The sequence below is a fragment of the Symphalangus syndactylus genome, chromosome 2 (genome assembly GCF_028878055.3).
Source record: "Symphalangus syndactylus isolate Jambi chromosome 2, NHGRI_mSymSyn1-v2.1_pri, whole genome shotgun sequence".
NCBI classification, from domain to species: Eukaryota; Metazoa; Chordata; class Mammalia; order Primates; family Hylobatidae; genus Symphalangus; species Symphalangus syndactylus.
Genome location: NC_072424.2, coordinates 46,344,812 through 46,366,222, shown reverse-complemented (window position 1 = coordinate 46,366,222; position 21,411 = coordinate 46,344,812). Strand labels below are relative to the sequence as shown.

The window sequence follows — 21,411 nt, the reverse complement described above, 5'->3', positions numbered from 1 at the left end:
TGCAGAAGCACCATTTTTTTTAAATTGCCTCGTTTGCTCAAAACTTGTATTTTCTTACTGCTTATTGAGATTAAGTTCAGGGCTGGGCACTTTGGGAGGCTGAGGCAGGAGGATCGCCTGATCTCAGGAGTTTGAGACCCACCTGAGCAAAATACTAAGACCCCGTCTCTACAAAAAATAAAAAAAGTAACCAGTGCAGTGGTGCATGCCTGTAGTCCCAGCTACTCAGGAGGCTGAAGCAGGAGGATCACTTGAGCCTGGGAGATTGAGGCTGCAGTGAGCCATGATCACACCACTGCACTCCAGCCTGGGTATAACAAAGCAAGACGTCTCAAAAAAAAAAAAAAAAAAAAAAGAAAGAAAAGAAAAAAAGATCTGGCCGGGCTCAGTGGCTCACGCCTGTAATCCCAGCACTTTGGGAGGCCGAGAAGAGCAGATTGCTTGAGCCCAAGAGTTTGAGACCAGCGTGGGCAACATGGAGAAACCCTGTGTCTACTTAAAAAAAAGAAAGAAAGAAAAAATAGCTGGGTGTGGTGGTCCACACCTGTAATCGCAGCTACTGGGGAGGCTGAGGTGGGAAGATCACCTGAGCTCAGGTTGTGGAGGTTGCAGTAAGCTGAGATTGCACCATGCCACTGCGCTCCAGCCTAGGCCATAGAGCAAGACCCTGTCTCAAAAGAAAAAAAAGAGATCATATTCTTTAGCCTGTCCTTCAGGACACTCACCATTATTCACAGACCATTTATTATGCTCCCTATTATGTTTAAGATATGGAGTACATAGCTGGCATCAACTGCCTTTTTTAAAGCCTTTCTTCTCTTTATGAATAAGTGTATAAGTACCTAAAAGTCTTTTGCCCAAGCCAAACTGGCTTGCACACTTTCTTCCAAACATAAGGTGGTTTTCGTTTTTGGGTTTTGTTTGGCATCTTTTCTTTCAAAACTACCCATTTTTCAAGACCTAGTTAGATTCTGCCTTGTTTGTAAGGCTCTTCTGACCATGTCTGCAGAAATATTTTTCTCTTCTTCTCCAGACTCATGTAGCACTTCATCTTCAGTGCCTCCTAATTCTTTTTTTTTTTTTTTTTTGAGACAGAGCCTTTACTCTGTTGCCCGAGCTGGAGTGCAGTAGTGCAACCTTGGCTCACTGCAGCCTCCAGGTTCAAGCAATTCTCATGCTTCAGCCTCCCAAGTAGCTGGGATTACAGGTGTGTGCCATCATGCTCAGCTAATTTTGTGTATTTTTAGTAGAGACAGGGTTTCACTATTTTGGCCAGGCTGGCCTTGAACTCCTGGTCTCAAGCAATCCTCCCCACTCAGCCTCCCAAAATGCTGGGATTACAGGCATGACCCACCACGCCTGACCTGCCTCCTAATTCTTTACATGCCATAGTTCACATAGATGACAATATTTATATGGCCCATTGGAGTAAACTGAAAGGGATTTGCCTCTCTGGAGGAAGCACATTATGGCTGCTTTAAAGTACCTTAATAGTGTGCTTTCTGTTTCACAATTCTTGGGTGTGACACTTTTAATCCTGAGACAAGATAAGCAACACGTAGTTTTTTTCTTTTTTTTTTTTTTTTTTTTGAGACGGAGTTTCACTCTTGTTGCCCAGGCTGGAGTGCACGATCTTGGCTCACTGCAACCTCTACCTCCTGAGTTCAAGCGATTTTCCTGCCTCAGCCTCCTGAGTAGCTGGGATTACAGGCATGCACCACCACACCTGGCTAATTTTGTATTTTTAGTAGAGACGGGGTTTCTCCATGTTAGTCAGGCTGGTGTCGAACTCCTGACCTCAGGTGATCCGCCCACCTCGGCCTCCCAAAGTGCTGGGATTATAGGCGTGAGCCACCGTGCCCGGCCTAACGTAGTTTTTTTCTTTGTCGAATAGAGCCCTCCTTACATTAACCAGAGTATGAATCTCCAAACTTGTTCTGAATTAAGGAGTGCTTGTTCTCTTTCCTTAGAGCAGTCATGTAAATACACTATTATGGCACCATATATAATACAACAGCAGCAATTTAAAGCTTATTCCACGCTTGCTTTCTATATTCTCAAACTCTTCTATTCTGCTGCATTCCAATTTTCATCACAGTGATTTCTCAGGCAGGAGTCTGATTTCCCAGAACTTCCTAAGAATCCAAAAGAAACACCTGCAATTTGAGTCTGCAAAGAAAGGCTTTACGACCAGCTGTTTTTTAAGATACTGTACCTATCTTGCTTAATTTAGTGCCAGTGAGAAACTATCTTTTTGATAAATAAAGCCCCCCTCGCTTTTTTCTACATATTTTAAAAATAATTAACCTGTTTGATCAGATAGATTGTAAATTAGTCACAAATGAACACTATGAAGTGAGATTGTCTTTGTTATTCATTCTTTCCCAACTGGTTTGTAATATCTAGCTTCATCTTAAAATCTTTCTGCTCTAACCACATTGGTCCATGAACATATGTTCATTTCCATCTCTAAGCTTGCTTACTCTGTTTTTCTTCAAATACCTTTTCTTTCCACTCTAACTTGAATTCTCATCTGTAGTTATTTCCTTTTCTTGAAACCTCAGCTGTTTCATCCTGTTTCTTGGTCTCTCATCACATTTCTGTATTAAGGTTTCTAACAACTTTTCTTGGCACTTAATGCTTGGTATGGCGGGTTTTTTGTGATCCTCGTATGCATGTTTGTTCGTTAACTAGACTGGAAGTTCCTTACGTGTAGTTCCTTGCGACATCAAATAATGAATGTACTTATTAGGTACTCAAGTGGGTTTAGGAGGAGATCTTGAATAATGTTAGATTTAGGGCAATTTTGTCATGTATATTCCTTAAACTGTTTATAAATTTTACTGTTTACTCTTTATTAGTTTACTATATAACTGGCAAAAAACATCTTAATTTTAAAATCACATGGAATTATATTACCAATACCAGTAAGACTATACATCTGCTCTTAGGAATAAGTAATAGTCCTTAGATTTGTCTAGTTTAGTTCTCTTTTGTTGTCTTCATGTAATGACAGTGATTTGTTCTTTGATCCCTGAACCAATCATGATACTTCCCAGATCTCCTTTTACTTTGTAAATGAATATGCCCCAACTTGGTGAATGGGATGGTGTAGGAGTAACATCAGCAAGTAGGTGGCATTTAGAAAAGCTACCAGAAGGATAATAAGGGTGAAAGAAACTGAATTGAAAGGGTTTAAATGAATCTTAAGTAGTGGTGTGGCCTGTTGAAAAATTGGGGAATGACTAGGAATCCAGAACATTTTCCACTGAATGCCAGGGTGCCAAGTGGAATTGCTTTATGTGCTAATGGTAAGAAAACTGCATCCATAAATTTTAGGAATTTGAATGGAAAGCTGACACCATCACTGTCATCATTGTCAATGTTGTTATTGCTAGTGGTCATATGGAGGTTATATACATGCCAGGCAATTTTTAAGCAGTTTCTTAATCACATGTTTAATCTTTTACAATAGGGGACCTTAACATAAAACATTTTTTATGCTAAAACTCCTTTGGTGGTCTGGTTGAGCCTGTGGGTTCCTTCTCAGAATGTTTTTGAAACAATAAAACAAAATATATAGGCTTAGAAATGAAACCAATTATATTGAAGTATAGCTATCAAAATATTAAAAGCCTAATATAGTAATATGAACTTTAACACATTAAAATACAAGATTTATCAGTTGGCCTGATAACTAATTTCAAATTACAATGAGCTAAATGTTATTTCGGGATCTCTACAGCTGTAAAGTAATATGAAAATTTCTGGTTGCTATACTCATTTCTAATTGCTGTGCTGCTAACATTACTGTGGTTTGCTTGCACTCATTATTGAAGAAAAGCTACATTTTATTTAGAGCTTAGCAAAAATAAACATGTGATGGTTGTTCTCCCCTCATCCAGATTTACCAATCCCCACCTCCTAAGTTTTTCATAGACCCCAGATTAAGAACCTCTGCTTTGCAACAACTCTGTGAAAGAGATTCTATCATTAAACCTATGTAGTTAGCAGGGGTTTGAACCCAGACAATCTGGCTCCAAAGTCCAGGTTCTTTAACCAGTTAGAATATCCTGAATTCACATTATCTTTTTCCCCAAATTAATTTAACCTTGTTTCCTTAGGAAAAAATACCTTAAGCATTTTACTTATTGTTTAAAATTAAAAACCAAATAATTTAAAAATGTTTACAGTGAGCATAAAACAGAATTTGATTTCTATATTATGGTGAGTTAAGAATATTTACAGGGCCAGGCACGGTGGCTCACACCGGTAATCCCAGCACTTTGGGAGGCCGAAGCAGGCGGATCACAAGGTCAGGAGATCGAGACCATCCTGGCTAACACAGTGAAACCCCGTCTCTTCTGAAAATACAAAAATTAGCCAGACGTGGTGGCACATGCCCGTAGTCCCAGCTACTCGGGAGGGTGAGACAAGAGAATTGCTTGAACCCAGGAGGCAGAGGTTACAGTGAGCTGAGATCGCACCACTGCACTCCAGCCTGGGCAACAGAGCGAGACTCCGTCTCCAGAAAAAAAAAAAAAAAAAAAAAGAATATTTACAAAGGAGAAATCAGAAAAAAGGAAGGAAGAATGGCTAGAGCAGAAGTTTTCAAACTTTCAGGATCATGATCACCTGATGGGCTTATTGAAACAAAGTGCTGGGTACCCCCAGAGTTTCTGATTCTATAGGTCTGGGGCAAGTCCTAAAGATTTGCATTTCTAATGAGTCCCCAGGTGATGCTTATGCATCACACTGAGGACTGAGTTCTGAGAGAGAGGAGTGGAGAAAACAAGAGGAAAAATAGATGTAAGGAGAAACTCTTAGTTTGGTCAGAAATTACAACTTCCTTTTTCCTTGGGTATGGACTTTGAGTGTTTTGGTTTTGGCTAATAATTAATTGGCTATTTTCCATTTCAAAAGACAAAACCAAAAACTAGTCCCATCTACTCACGAGGGTGACGTGGGAGGATCACTGGAGCCCAGGAGGTCCACGCTGCAGTGAGCCGTGATTGTGCCACTGCGCTCTCACCTGAGCAACAGAGTAGACCCTGTCTCAAAAATAATAAAAACTCTTTAGAGTTTACATTCTATGATTGTACTGAGGCCATCTCTTAGGACCCAACACAGTAACAAGATCATTTTGGTTGCACATGATCTTGTTAAGCCAAAAACCCAAAAATCTACTGCTTTATGTGAGTTAACAGTACAAGAATATATTTAGCTGTAGGCACAGCACAGCTGGATCCGTGTCTCAATGTCGTCAGTTTCCACCTTCACTTCCTCTGGATTCTTAAGTCTCCACTTAGTTGGTGGCTCTCCTGTCAGCAATAGCCTCACATTCTCTGCCTCTAATCCCAGAAGAAGAGAGAAAGTCTGTATACCACTTTTCCCAGCAAAAGTTCTGAGGTTCACTAAGACCAGCTTTATGGACCCAGCCTCCCAGTGATGTAGTCTGGAAGATAGGCTACAGTGGCCAATCTGAGTGTTTCTGGGGTTGGTTATGGTATTAACTGCCTAAACCACACACACGGCTGATGTTGGAGGGAAGAGTGATTTTCCATAGAAAGCATGGGATACTATTTACTCCTAGAAGGTAGAGGGACTTGTGTTGTATGTACATTAAACATCAAATTTCTACTGTCCCCCCTCCCTTCCAAGATCTTGAGAAACTGTAAATGAATCATTTTCAAGTAGCTCTTCTCCATCTTAAAAGGAAGGGGGTAGAGAATTGGGGAATAAATAGTTGAAATAGATTAATTACATAGAGTAGGACGTTAGGGTATGGAGAAGCAAAAAGGGAAAGCATAATTATAAGACCTTCCCAGGTGATGTTCCTGGTCAGTCTATCAGAGGTTTAAAAACGGGGGGATGGGCAGGCACAGTGGCTCATGACTGTAATCTCAGCACTTTGGGGGGCTGAGGTGGGTGGATCACTTGAGGTCAGGAGTTCAAGACCAGCCTGGCCAAGGTGGTGAAACCCCATCTCTACTAAAAATACAAAAATTAGCCAGGCATGGTGGTGGATGCCTGTAGTCCCAGTTACTAGGGAGGCTAAGGCAGGAGAATCGCTTGAACCTGGGAGGCAGAGGTTGCAGTGAGTCAAGATTGCACCACTGCACTCCAGCCTGGGTGACAGAGTGCAAAAAGGGCGGGGGATTGGGGGGGTGGCAGGAAGCTAGACTATATGCCTGCAGTCCTAGGTAATCAGGACACTGAGGCAGGAGGATCACGTGAGCCCGGGATTTCAGTTGGAGTCTAGCCTGGACAACATAGCCAGACCCATCTCATAAAAAAAAATAAGGAAAGCAAGCATCTTTGTGTGTGTGTGTGTGTGTGTGTGTGTGTGTGCGCATGCGTGTGCCCTCCTCTCCTTTTTTTTAGCCCTTAAGACTAGTCACACTGTCTTATATGCTGATATTGGCCTAAAGACATTTGTGTGATCATTTTTACATGCTTTAATTTCCCCTTTCCCCAGTCCTCATTTCATAGACTGCTATTCTTTCCATACTAGGTAGATTAAATTTAAATAACTAGTAAGATAGCAAATCAGTTAATAAATTCTTTAGAACTTAACATATTTGTCCAGGCACAGTGGCTCACACCCAAAAGTTTGGGAATCCAAGGCAGGAGGATTGCTTGAGCCCAGGAGTTTGAGACTGGTCTAAGCAACATAAGGAGATCCTGTCTCTAAAAAAAAATTTTTTTTAATTAGCTGTGTGTGGCCGGGCGCAGTGGGTCATGCCTGTAATCCCAGCATTTGGGAGCCTGAGGTGGGCAGATCACTTGAGGTAAGGAGTTCAAGACCAGCCTAGCCAACATGATGAAACCCCGTCTCTACTAAAAATACAAAAATTAGCTGGGCATGGTGGCGGGCACCCTGTAATCCCACTACTTGGGAGGCGGAGGCACGAGAATTGCTTGAACCAGGAGGCAGAGTTTGCAGTGAGCCAAGATGGCACCACTGCACTCCAGCCTGGGCGACAGAGCAAGACTTTGGGCTGCCGGTTGCCCATTTTTATGGTTATTTCTTGATGATATGCTAAACAAGGAGAGGATTATTTATGCTTCTCCTTTTTTTTCTGAGACGGAGTCTTGCTCTGTCGCCCAGGCTGGAGTGCAGTGGCGCAATCTCAGCTCACTGCAAGCTCTGCCTCCTGGGTTCACGCCATTCTTCTGCCTCAGCCTCCCGAGTAGCTGGGACTACAGGCGCCTAATTTTTTTTGTATTTTTAGTAGAGACAGGGTTTCACCGTATTAGCCAGGATGGTCTCGATCTCCTGACCTCATGATCCACCCTCCTCAGCCTCCCAAAGTGCTGGGACTATAGGCATGAGCCACTGCGCCCAGCCTATGCTTCCCCTTTCTAGATCATGTAGGGTAACTTCCTGACATTGCCGTGGCGTTTGTAAACTGTCATGGTGCTGGTGGGGGTGTAGCAGTGAGGACGACCAGGAGTCACTCGTGAGCATCTTGGTTATGGTGGGTTTTAGCTGGCTTTACTGCAACCTGTTTTATCAGCAATATCTTTATGACCTGTATTTTGTGCTGACCTCATATCTCATCTTGTGACTTAGAATACCTTAACCATCTGGGAATGCAGCCCAGTAGGTTTCAGCCTCATTTTACCCAGCTCCTCCTGTTCAATCAAGATGGAGTTGCTCTGGTTCGCATACCTCTAATACTGCTATTTCAACTGAAAGCCTAACTCCTGATAAGTTCTCACTCTAAATCATCATTCAGCTATCTTATTTACCCTAGTTGTGAAATTAATTAGAAAAAAAACTGAAAGTGCATAAGCGCATGCTTTTTTTTTTTTTTTTTTTTTTTTTTTTTTTTTTGAGATGGAGCCTTGCTCTGTTGCCCAGGCTGGAGTTCAGTGGCGTGATCTCGGCTCACTGCAAGCTCTGCCTCACGGGTTCACGCCTTTCTCCTGCCTCAGCCTCCTGAGTAGCTGGGACTACAGGCGCCTGCCACCACGCCCGACTAATTTTTTTGGGTTTTTTTGGTTTTTTTGGGGTTTTTTTTGAGACAGTCTCGCTCTTGTTGCCCAGGCTGGAGTGTAATGGCACGATCTCAGCCTCACTGCAGCCTCCACCTCTCGGGTTCAAGTGATTCTCCTGCCTCAGCCTCCCAAGTAGCTGGGATTACAGGTGCCCGCCACCACACCTGGCTAATTTTTGTATTTTTAGTAGAGACGGAGTTTCACCATGTTGGCCAGGCTGATCTTGAACTCCTGACCTCGTGATCTCCCTGCCTCGGCTTCCCAAAGTGCTGGGATTACAGGTGTGAACCACCATGCCCGGCCTATTTTTTTGTATTTTTAGTAGAGACAGGGTTTCACCGTGTTAGCCAGGATGTTCTCGATCTCCTGACCTTGTGATCTGCCTGCTTCAGCCTCCCAAAGTGCTGGGATTACAGGCTTGAGCCACGGCACCCGGCCAAGTGCATGCTTTAAATGTCAGTTCTAAAAAGTAAATCCGTACAAGTATTTAGGACTGAAATATACTGATGCCTGCAACTTTGAAATGGAGCAAAAAATAAGAATGATGAATGGATGTGTGAGAAAGCAAATACAGCAAAATGATAAAAATTATAGAATCTAAATGTTGAGTATATGGGTATTCACTGAACAGTTTTCAAATTTTTTTGGAAAGTTTGAAATTTTTCATAATAAAATGTTGGGGAAAAATAAACCTTATCTAGAATTTATGAGGAATATAATAGCTACACAAGTATTCTCATTAGATCGAAATATGAAATTTGACCTATCATTTCTGTAAGTCAAAAACAGATGAATGTAGACTATTTCAGTTGGTTCACCCTAGTCCTAACATTGTATTTTTCTGATGACTGAAATTGGATTAATTTAAAATGTGATTCACCTTAATACTGATTAATTATGCTGATGTAGCCATTCTTATTTACGTTTGTGATAAGAAAGTATGAGAATAAAGAGTCTCTAAATATTCTGCCAGTATTTTGTTGCTAAAATGATACATTCCATTTCCTAGATATATACAAATATGTTCACAAAATTACCTCAGTTGTGGGGAAAAATATATACTAACAACATCTTAACCAGCCTGTGTGCTAGTACACTTACCAATTGAAATTTTATGCAAAAATCATAGGTTAGAACCCAGTCCTACTATGGGTAGTCTTGGTGGTTGCACAACAGTATGAATATACTTACTGCCACTGAATTATACACGTAAAAAATGGCTAAAGTGGTAGATTTTATGCTATGTCTATTTGACGATAAAATTTTTTTAAAAAGAACAAGGTATTTTTGGACAACCATAAGACAATGTGAAGGCCCAGACAGCTTAGCTAAAGTGGGTCAAAAGGGTCAGAATGCTAAACAAGTGCTACCTACGTTCTAATTTTAGTTAGATCTTATGAAACCTGACTGAATTTGAAAGCTGAATAAAACAACAATTTTGGATATTGATGCCATGGATTCAGTTCAACTTTTTTCGTGTTCTAATTGACAAATTGTAATTGGAGCACACAATTGAAATTCATGTTGTTCCACAAGGACTGGAGAACCTCACCCATCTGTAATACCTGACTATATAGTCTTTCCCACTGAACATAGTTAAGCTAGTTGTTCTGACAGAAGCCACTTATCCAATTAAGTGAAAAGTGCACAGTAGGTAACATGCTTTAATTAGCAGTTGTTTCCACTTGTACAAGTTCTAATGGAGGGGAGGAGAGAAGGGTCTCATTGAATTGAACTGTATTTGCCCTGATGGAAATCGATGTCAAAACTTGTGTTAATTGGGAGAAAAACTGAGGAATTACAACCTAATTCCACAAGAAAAAATTACAATTCATGAAGTACCCTTAAAAACAAAGTGGGAAAATGTTTTAAAATTACCGATCTCAATAGAATTGTATTTTTATTAATATAAGCACCCCAGACTTGATACTTCTAGATTTCAGATTTCAAGCATACACACCCAAATTTATCATATTGCTATTCTAAAAAAAAATTATCTTGATATATTTATCTCCTTTGTGCTTTTTTGAAAATGTAATATTGTTTCCTCTTACGTTTATACTTTACCAGAAAGAGAAATGGGTTTTTTTTTCCTCAGCTGAAAAATGGAATGAGACTATAAAATCACTCATGTAATACTTTGTTTTTCCAAGTTCAAGGGATTGGTGGTGGTGAACTGGGGAGAACACTGAATTTAATATATTACTGTGCTTACTATTCCTCAAAGAATTATTAGGTCTTATAATAAAAGCAGCTTGAGGTTTGTCTCCTTGCACTCTGGTTCATTAGAGAAGGTGAAGAATTACTGAAAAGATAGAGGAGATTACATAAAAACAAAGTTCAGAAAACATAAGATTCTGTAGAGGAAGACAAGGAAAAACAGAAAAAGTAGAAACTGCTCTAATGGGAATGTATTGGTTGTTTTGTCTCCTTAGTCTTTTAATATAGGACAGAGATTCTGTAACATAACATAGCAGGCTCATCCCATTAAGTAAGAGCTGCAGTATAGAGGAGGCTGGAGTCCTAAAGATATAAATGTCATCCTTTTCTCTTTTAATTTACAGAAGTTGCTGGGTTTGTTTTGCTACTGATGAAGATGATAGAACAGCTGAATGGGTGAGACCATGCAGGTGCAGAGGATCTACAAAATGGGTTCACCAGGCCTGTCTACAACGCTGGGTGGATGAAAAGCAAAGAGGAAACAGTACAGCCAGAGTGGCATGTCCTCAGTGCAATGCTGAATACCTAATAGTTTTTCCAAAATTGGGTAAGAATATCTTTAAAAACAACACAGATATATTTGGTGTTATTATATGTAACTTTATAAGTTCATTTTAAAATGAACCACCTGTTTTTGTTTTTTAGGGTGTGAATTTCTATATTCTCTTTCTCTTGTTTCCTCTCTGAATGTCAGAGACGTTTATTTGTTTTGCTAACAGTTTACAGTATCCTTAATATATCCCCAAATTTATCCATTTGCCTGTGTATTAACTGTTTGATAGAAAGGAGAAAGAACTTGCATACCTGTGTGGATATAATTGAATAACAAAGCTATAATAAAAAGCTGACTTTAAAAAAAAAAAGCTAACTTAGCTTAATTATCTGGAGACAGTTGGTGTAAGAGAAAGAAAGCAGTAGTATGTTCTAATACTTCTCCTTAATTCTTCCTGTTAAGGAATAAAAGTAGAGAAATTAAATATTTAATAAGATGTGACGTTAAACTCATCTTTGGAATCCAATTTGTGTGATTTCTTTCATGAACCTTGCTATCCCTTTTCTGTGAAGTGGCAGGTAAGAAATAACCAAAGATCTTTGAGAACAGGCCTAGCACGGAAAAAAAGTATAGCAGACTGCTTACAAGCAGCAGTCTAAGGCTGCTTCTTTAGCAGCAGTATAACTAAGGCTGATGTTTAGTGAGCCTGTTCCATTACAGCCATACAGTTATAAATTGGCGTCAATCTCTTGGTTTGGTGTTTATACCATGCCAGCTGTTAAACATTTTTTTATAACCCTTGACTGTAACCAAGAGGTAAAGAGGTCTAGGAAGGCAGCGTGGGTTCTCGGAAGGTCATAAGGAAAGAATGTCTTTGGGGGCCGAGGGAATTCAGGAAAAATTGGAAATAATTATTATATATATTGTTTTTTATAAGTGTTATTCATACTGAAATCAGACCAATGTTTTTGAAAATGAGGCAACATAAATGCAGATAATGAAGTGCTTTTCTAATATGAGAAGATTAATAATAAGGGCAAACAAAATGTCCTTGGTTGTCTGTTTTTCTCTAACATGCACAGGAAGAAATGAGCTTCCTTTGAAGGGGAAGTAGTGTAGTAGAGAAAGTAGTGTTTTCAAACATTTGGAATTTGTGGACCATGTGATGGGTCTTCAGTGCATACCACTGATTTTAGATAAACACAAAAGAATAATTCAAAATGTTTTTATTGTAAGATCAAAACAGTATTTTTAAATCAGTATCGGGAAAAGCAATGATTGTTCACATTATTGTACCACCACATAAATGGTGAAAGACTCACTAAAGTCCAAGTTAAGGTTTCATATTTAACTGATTCTTTTCTTGCTCTTAGTTGTACTAAATTAGATAGCCCCATCTTTGAATTATAGAGTTGGGAAGAGCAGCAAGTATATGATATTTCTATTAGATGTTTTAGATATTCAAATGGACCCAAAAATTATTACAAGAATTCTCACTGAAAACTACATCAAGTTGACAAGTGTATGGCACTCAAAAGGAAAGTTGAATATTTTAATTTTGGAGATGGCAATGTGTAGATCTGTCCTTTTGGTTGAATTCAGTTCTGGGAAATATGTTTTCAGGTTTAGTGCAGTAATTGAATATGGTTTTAAGTCTACCTAGTTAGAATAGTAAATCTTGACCAGGCGCGGTGGCTCATGCCTGTAATCCCAGCACTTTGGGAGGCCGAGGCGGGCAGATCACAAGGTCAGGAGTTCGAGACCAACCAGGCCAATATGGTGAAACCATGTCTCTACTAAAAATACAAAAATTAGCTGGACATGGTGGCGTGTGCCTGTAGTCCCAGCTACTCAGGAGGCTGAGGCGGAAGAGTTGCTTGAACCCAGGAGGCAAAGGTTGCAGTTAGCCGAGATCGTGCCACTGCACACAAGCCTGGGTGACAGAGCCGAGACTCCATCCCAAAGAAAAAAGAAAAGAGTAAAACTCTTTGATTAAGCCATTTGTATCATTATTTAGTCTGCATATTTTGTTACTAAGAATTGTGGCCGGGCCGGGTGCGGTGGCTCACGCCTGTAATCCCAGCACTTTGGGAGGCCGAGGCTGGCGGATCACGAGGTCAGGAGATCGAGACCATCCTGGCTAACACAGTGAAACCCTATCTCTACTAAAAATACAAAAAAATTAGCCAGCCTTGGTGGCAGGCGCCTCTAGTCCCAGCTACTCAGGAGGCTGAGGCAGGAGAATGGTGTAAACCCAGGAGGCGGAGCTTGCAGTGAGCCAAGATCGCGTCACTGCACTCCAGCCTGGGAGACAGAGTGAGACTCCGTCTAAAAAAAAGAATTGTGGCCTGTCACAGTGGCTCACGCCTGTAATCCCAACACTTTGGGAAGCTGGGGCGAGTAGATTGCTTGAGACCAGCATGGGCAACAGGGTGAAACTCCATCTATACCAAAAATAACAAAAAAAATTAGCTGGGCATGGTGGCACACACCTGTAGTCCCAGCTACTCAGAAGGCTGAGGTGGGACGATTGCCTTAGCCTGTGAGGTGGAGGCCACAGTGAGCTGTGATTGTGCCACTGTACTCCAGCTTGGGAGACAGAGTGAGACCCTGTCTCAACAACAAAAAAGAATTGTAGCCAGTCATGGTAGCTCACATCTGTAATCCCAGCACTTTTGAGGCTCAAGTGGGTGGATTGCTTGAGGTTACGAGCTCAGGATCAGCCTCGTCAACATAGCAAAACCTTGTCTCTCTACAAAAAAGAAAAACAAGAAAAAGAAAAAAAATTAGCCAAGTATGATGGAGCACACCTGTTATAAGTCCTAGCTACTTTGGAGGCTGAGCTGGGAGGATCACTTGAGCCCAGGAGTTTGAGACTGCATTGAGCTATGATTGCGCCACTACCCTCTAGCCTGGGTGACAGAGTGAAACCAATCTTAAAAAAAAGAGAGAGAGAATCATAATTTTACTCTCAAGTGATATGTTCAAACTGGTCACTATACTGTCTGTCATAGAGGTATGGCACTTGAGTTAGCCACTTAAAATCATAGATATGTTTTAATGACATCAGTGTTATTAAAAAAATGAATATCCGCTGGGCACGGTGGCTCACGCCTGTAATCCCAACACTTTGGGAGGCCGAGGCAGGTGGATCACCTGATATCAGGAGTTCAAGACCAGCTTGGTCAACATGGTGAAACCTTGTCTCTACTAAAAATACAAAAATTAGCCAGGCGTGGTGGCAGGCGCCTGTAATCCCAGCTATTTGGGAGGCTGAGGCAGGAGAATCACGTGAACCTGGGAGGCAGAGGTTGCTGTGAGCCAAGCTCACACCATTGCACTCCAGCCTGGGCGACAGAGCAAGACTGTCTCAAAAAAAGAAAAAAAAAGTGTATCCTTCATTTGAGTAGATATTGTTAGCATATTTCCTCTTGACAAAATAGAAAAACAGAGTATTTGCTGCTGCTGCTTTTTTTTTTTTTTTTTTCCAAATAGAGGCCGGGTCTTGCTATGTTGTACAGGCTTGTCTCAAACTCCTGGGCTCAAGCAATCCACCTACCTTAGCCTCCCAAAGTGCTAGGATTATAGTCGTGAGCCACCGTGTGCCCAGTCTGCTGCTGCATTCTTAACATGCTGAAGATACCTATTCAAGGGCTGCAATTTTAATTATATTCACAATTTTCCATGTGGTTATTAACAATGACTCAAGTCAGCTGTTGTCTGTAAATGAAGCCATGTGTGAATTGGCTTTCAGGTGGTGGGCTCTTCATTGCTGCACACAAAGCTGGTGCTCTAGCCATGCTGATTCCAGCACAACTTTTCAATTCAAGGTTCAAAAATAATTGTTGGTTAAAAGAAAATATCTTCTTCTAAAAACTTTTAAAAAGTTGCTTGTATTTCTTGATTAACATGTTACATTCGTATATACTAAGAGTTGATTCGTACTCTGTACACTAGTGGCTTCATGCAGCCATTAAACAAAATACTTAAGAGCCTACATCTGTGATAATAATTGTTCTTCCTCTCTGTATAACACACGTAGCACATAATGTCCAATAGTGTCATCTGATGATAGAATTTTGCCAGTAGATTGTTTTGTTTCTGTCTGAGCACATTTGTCATTAATTTTGCAGCTGACAGTAGTTGAATCTGTTTTGTTAAAAGAAGTACCTTTGACTATTATTTTGATCTTTTAAAGACAGAATTCATAGTGGAGGCTTTGGTTGGTTTACTGGAGTTGTTGAAAATGATGTGAACACTTCAGTGGCTTCTTGTCCCTATTTAATAATGTATCAAAGTACAGTGGGAACAAGGATGTCTCCTAGTACAGAGTTATCACTCCTAGTTCGCTGGTCACAGCTCATTCTAAGATCAGTCTTCACTATAAAATCATACTATTATCATTTATGCCATTCTGAGTTAAATGTATTTTTCAGTTTTACTCTTTTGAACCATTGATTCATTTCCCCAAATTTGGGATTTAACACAATATGATAGTAACAACAAAATACGTATTTAACCAATGTAAACAACTTACATGATGTGGAAGTATGTTAGCCCTTTCCTTTTCATTTTCCTTATTATGGTATTTTTCTTAACTTATCCTAGTAGAGCTTGGGTGATCCTTAGAATGTAACAGCAATAAAGAACCTAAAAGGATTTCTGTGAAAGTCATAATCTTCTCAAATTTGTGAAATATTTGTGATCAAAACTTTTATCACTTTTTTCTCAAAACTGTCTGTAGACCAGTTAATAGATTGCCAGGGACTGCCATTGGTCCCCAAAGACACTTGATAAACACTGACTAGAAGAAGAAATAAAAGACAGAAGATACAGAGAGGGAAAGGTGATGATGGTTAATATTGTATAGGATGATCTCTATGCAGCAGATTTTGTGTTGTTTATTTTTTTTAACTTTTCAAATGGATTTAGCCCCAGTCTGGATGATGCTAGCTGGCCAATTCTGCATCTTTTCTGGTACTTAGTCATGGCAGGAATGAAGAGGTAGTATAAGTGTATGTTCTTCATTGTTAATAAGGAGTTACTTATTGTGCTCAGTGGTGAAAAACTTAGAGGATTCATCAGAGTTTTGTCCTTCTCACTGTTGGCCACCCGTGTTACAGTTTGCTTTTTTCTTTTTTTCTAGTGAGTCAAGCCAGTTGTATGTATGCACCTACTTAAAACCTTGCTACTCAAAATATGATCTGAGGACCAGCAACATTAGCATTGTCTGGGAGTTGTTAGGAATGCAGAACACCACCCCTTTCCTCCACCCCACTTTTACTGAATAGAAGTCTGCTTTTTTTTTTTTTTTAATTTTAATTTTTTAAAGACAGTATTTTGCTTTGTTGCCTACGCTGGAGTACAGCAGCATGAACACAGCTCACTGCAGCCTGGAACTCCTGGGCTCAAGCAGTCTTCTTGCCTCGGCCTTCCAAGTAGATGGGATTACAGGCATGTGCCACCACGCCCAGCTAATTTTTTTTTTCTTTTTAGAGAGGGGGATCACTATGTTGCCCAGTCTTGAACTTCCTAGCCTCAAGGGATTCCCCTCCCAAATCCCGTTGGCTTTCCAAAGTACTGAGAATGTAGGCAAGAACCACCACACCCAGCTGAAATGTGCATTTTAATGAGATCATTGAGTGATTTCTATGCACATTAAATTTAAAAAGCATTACTTTAAAACATGAAAGGAATACCAACTGAAAAAAGTTTGTTTTATAAATAAAGCCTGTCCATAAACTTTTAGAGCTGGTAATAACCTTGTTCAGGCAGAAGAATTCAGAGGAGAACGTCTCAAAGGTAGAGAGATCTTGACTCCCAAGGGCCTGATTCACACTAGATTTATTTTCTTTTATTTATTTATTTATTTTTTGATACAGATCTCGCGCTGTCATCTAGGCTGGAGTGCAGTGGTGCGAAGTCGGCTCACTGCAACCTCTGCCTCCCGGGTTCAAGCAATTCTCCTGCCTCGGCCTCCCTGGGATTACAGACATGGCGCCAGCATGCCTGACTAATTTTTGTATTTCTTGTAGAGACAGTGTTTCACCAAGTTGCCCAGGCTGGTCTCAAATTCCTGACCTCAGGTGATCCACCCACCTTGGCCTCCCAAAATCCTGGGATTACAGGTGTGAGCCACCATGCCCAGCCAAGATTTATTTTCTTTAACTTCTTTCAACATTGTTTTATAGTTTTTAGATTTTTTTTTTTTTAGTTTTTAAATTTGTTTCTAAATATTTTGTTCTTTTTGATACTATTGTGTAAATGGAATTGTTTTCTTAACTTTATTTTTAGATTGAGTATGTAGAATATAATTTTTGTTTTCTTTTTCTCTTGGAAGACAATCAGCAACAATTGATTTTTGTAAATTGACCTTGTATCCTATGACCTTGCTGAACTTGCTTAGTAATTTGGATACTTATTGATGGATTCCTTAGGATTTTCTAATATAAGATCATTCATTGTTGAATAGAAATAGTTTTACTTTTTGTTTCCCAATCTGAATGCTTTTTTTTTGAGACACAGTCTCGCTCTGTCGCCCAGGCTGGAGTACAGTGGCATGATCTCAGCTCACTGCAACCTCTGCCTCCTGGGTTCTGTCAATTCTCCTGTCTCAGCCTCTCCAGTAGCTGGGATTACAGGCACATGCCACCATGCCCAGCTAATTTTTGTAGTTTTAGTAGAGACAGTGTTTCACCATGTTGGCCAGGCTGGTCTAGAACTCCTGACCTCAGGTGGTCCACCCCCCTAAGCCTCCCAAAATCCTGGGATTACAGGTGTGAGCCACCATGCCTGGCCCAATCTGAATGCATTTATTTCATTTTCTTGCCTAGTTGCCCTGGCTATAACCTTTAGTACAGTATTAAATAGAAGTGGTAAAAGCAGATATCCTTGGCTGGGAGCCGTGGCTCATACCTGTAATCCCAGCACTTTGGGAGGCTGAGGCAGGCGGATTGCTTGAGTCCAGGAGTTCGAAACCAGCCTTGGCAATATAGCAAAACTCCATCTCTACTAAAAATACAAAAAATTAGCCAGGTCTAAGAGCACACCTATAGTCCCAGCTATTCAGGAGGCTGAGGCGCTAGAATCACTTGAACCCGAGAGGCGGAGGTTTCAGTGTATCAGGAGAATGCCACTGCACTCCAGCCTGGGCAACTGGAGTGAGACCCTGTCTCAAAAAAAAAAAAAAAAATGGCTAGGGGCCCATAACTGTAATCCCAGCATTTTGGGAGGACAAGGCAGGCAGATTGCTTGAGCCCGGGAGTTCAAGACCAGCCTGGGCAACATGGCAAAACCCAATCTCTACAAAAAAATACAAAAAATTAGCCAAGTATGGTGGTGTGCACCTGAGGTCACAGCTACAAACATTAAAGGGAGAGAGAAAGAACAACAACAACAACAACAAAAAACAGACATCCTTATCTTGTTCTTGTTCTTAGAGGGAAATCATCCAGTCTTTTTTTTCTAAGATGGAATCTCGCTCTTATCTCCCAGGCTGGAGTGCAGTGGCACAATCTCGGCTCATTGCAACCTCTGCCTACTGCAGAGGTTGGTACATGTGATTCTCTTGCCTCAGCCTCCCAAGTAGCTGGGATTACAGGCGCCCACCACCACGCCTGCCTAATTTTTGTATTTTTAGTACAAATGGGGTTTCACCATGTTGGCCAGGCTGGTCTCAAACTCCTGACCTCAGGTGATCCACCCGCCTCGGCCTCCTAAAGTGCTGGGATTACAGGCGTGAGCCACTGTGCCTGACCACTTTTCACCATTAACTATAGCCGTAGTACACTGTACTTAATGTTTAGGTCAATAACAACCACAGTGGTGGTCCCCTAAGATTATAATTGAGTCGAAAAATTCCCATCACCTTGTGGCATTGTAGCCGTGGTAACATAGTAGTGCAATGCATTATTCACCTGGTTGTGGTGATGAAGGTGTAAACAAACCTGTACTGGCAGTCATATAAAAGTATAACATGTAACAATTACATACAGTACATAATACTTGGTTAATAAATGACTGTGTTACTGGTTTATCTACTTTACTTTTTATCATTACTTTTAAAAATGTTATGTGGTTTTTTTTTTTTTTTTTTTTTTTGAGAGGGAGTCTTACTCTGTCGCCCAGGTTGGAGTGCAGTGGCGCAATCTCGGCTCACTGCAACCTCCGCCTCCCAGGTTCAAGCGATTCTCCTGCCTCAGCCTCTTGAGTAGCTGGGATTACAGGCGCCCACCGCCGTGCCCAGCTAATTTTTGTATTTTAGTATAGACGGGGTTTCACCATGTCGATCAGGCTGGTCTCGAGCTTCTGACCTAATAATCTGCCCATCTTGGCCTCCCAAAGTGCTGGGATTACAGGCGTGAGCCACTGCACCTGGCCAAAAAAAAAAAAAAAAAATCTTTGTTTCATTTTTTTTTTTTTTTTGAGACGGAGTCTCACTCTGTTGCCCAGGCTGGAGTGCAGTGGCGCGATCTCAGCTTACTGCAAAAAAATTTTTTTTGATGTAGAGACAGGGTCTCACTGTGTCACCCAGGCTGGAGTGCAGTGTCATGATCATAGCTCATTGTAATCTTGAACTCCTGGGCTCAAGTGATCCTCCTGCTTCAGCCTCCCAAATAGCTGGGACTACAGGTGCATGCCACCAAACCTGGCTAATTTTTTTTAATTTTTTTGTAGAGACACGGTCGTGCTTTGTTGCGCAGGCTGATTTCTCTCTTCTGACTTACAGGGACCTTCCTTCCTTGGCCTCCCAAAGCACTGTGATTACAGGCATGATCCACCATAACCCAACCACTTGTTATCATTATTTTAGAGTATACTTCTTCTACTTAAAAAGTAACTGTAAAACAGCCTCAGGCATATCCTTCAGGAGGTGTTTCAGAAGAAGGCATTCTCATAGAAGATAGCAGCTTCATGTTTGTTTTTGCCCCTGAAGACCTTCTAGTGGGACAAGATGTAGAGATGGAAGACAGTGATATTAATTGATGATCCTGACCCTGTGTAGGCCTAGGCTAATGTGTGTATTTGTGTCTTAGTTTTTAACGAAAAAGTTTAAAAAGTAAGAATAATAAATTTTAAAAATAGAAAAAAGCTTATAGAATAAGGATAAAAATTTTTTTGCACAGCTGTACAATATGTGTTTTAAGCTGTTAATACAAAAGAGTCAAAGTTAAAGTTAAAAGTATATAGAGTTTGAAAGTTACAGTAAGCTAAGGTTAATTTATTATTAAAAATTACAAATTCAGTGTAGTAAGTGTACAATGTTTATAAAGTCTATAATAGTGTATAGTAATGTCTTAGGCCTTCACATTCACTCATCACCCATTCACTGAATCACCCAGAGCAACTTCCAAACTTCCAGCCTTGGAAGCTCCATTCATGATTAAATGTTCTATACAGGTATACCATCTTTTATCTTTTATACCATATTTTTACTGTACCTTTCCTATGTTTAGGAACACAAATACCATTGTATTATATTTGCCTACAGTATTCAATACAGTAACATGCTGTACAGGTTTGTAGGCTAGGAGCAGTAGGCTATACCATATAGCCTAGGTGTGTAAATAGGCGATACCATACCGACTCTGTGATGTGCACAAAACTGCAAAATGGCCTAAGGACACATTTCTCCCTGTGTGTAGATACCCATCATTGAGTAACACATGAGTGTATGTTAACTGGGTTTTTCAGAGATGGCCTTTATCAGGTTGAGGATATCCCATCTATTTGTAGTTTGTTGAGGGCTTTTGTCATGAAAAAGTGTTGGGTTTTGTCAAATGCTGTTTCTCTGTCTATTGATAATCATGTGAGTATTGTTCTGTATTCTATTAACATGGCATATTACATTGGTTGATTTTCATATTAGGCCAGCCTGAGGTTCCTTGGATAAGTTCTACTTGGTCATGTTTGCTAGTACTTTGTTGGGAACTTTTGTGTCTGTACTCATAATGGGTATTGGTCTGTAGTTCTTTTGTGATATCTTTGGTTTTGGTGCTAGAATCATACTGGCTCATAGGATAAGTTGGGAAGTGATCCCTCCTTTATGTTTTTTAGAAGCATTTGTGAAGGATTGGTGTTTTAAATGTTTGGGAGCAGTGAAGCCATTTGGTCCTGGGCTTTTCTTCATGGAAAATTTTTAAATTACTAATTCAATCTCATTACTTACAGGTCTATTCAGATTTTCTATTTCTTCTTGAATTAGTTTTGATAGTTTGTATCATATGAATTTGTCCATTTCATGTATATTATCTAATTTGTTGGCATATGGTTATTTATAGTATTTTTTAATAATCCTTTTCATTTCTCTAAGATTGGTAGTAATGCCCCTTCCTTAATTCATGATTTTAGTCATTTGAATCTTCTGTTTTTTTCTGGTCAGTCTAGCTAAAGATTTGTCAGGGTTGGCCAGACGTGGTGGCTTATGCCTGTAATCCCAGCATTTTGGGAGGCCGAGGCAGGCGGATCATCTGAGGTCGGGAGTTCAAGACCAGCCTGACCAACATGGAAAAACCCCGTCTTTACTAAAAATATAAAATTAGCCGGGCATGGTGGCAGGCACCTGTAATCCCAGCTACTCAGGAGGCTGAGGCAGGAGAATCACTTGAACCCAGGAGGCGGAGGTTTCAGTGAGCCGAGATCACGCCACTGCACTCCAGCCTGGGCAACAAGAGCGAAACTCCGTCTCAAAAAAA

The 21,411-nt window shown here is 40.4% G+C and overlaps 1 protein-coding gene across 1 annotated transcript in view; it reads left to right on the top strand.

Moving 5' to 3' along the window:
* MARCHF5 (membrane associated ring-CH-type finger 5) overlaps positions 1 to 21,411 on the top strand; it is a 68,419-nt gene that overhangs the window by 8,955 nt on the left and 38,053 nt on the right. The window contains exon 2 of the mRNA XM_055255632.2: positions 10,569 to 10,771. Within this exon, the coding sequence (XP_055111607.1) occupies positions 10,569 to 10,771 (203 nt within the window). The remainder of the gene's footprint in view (positions 1 to 10,568; positions 10,772 to 21,411) is intronic.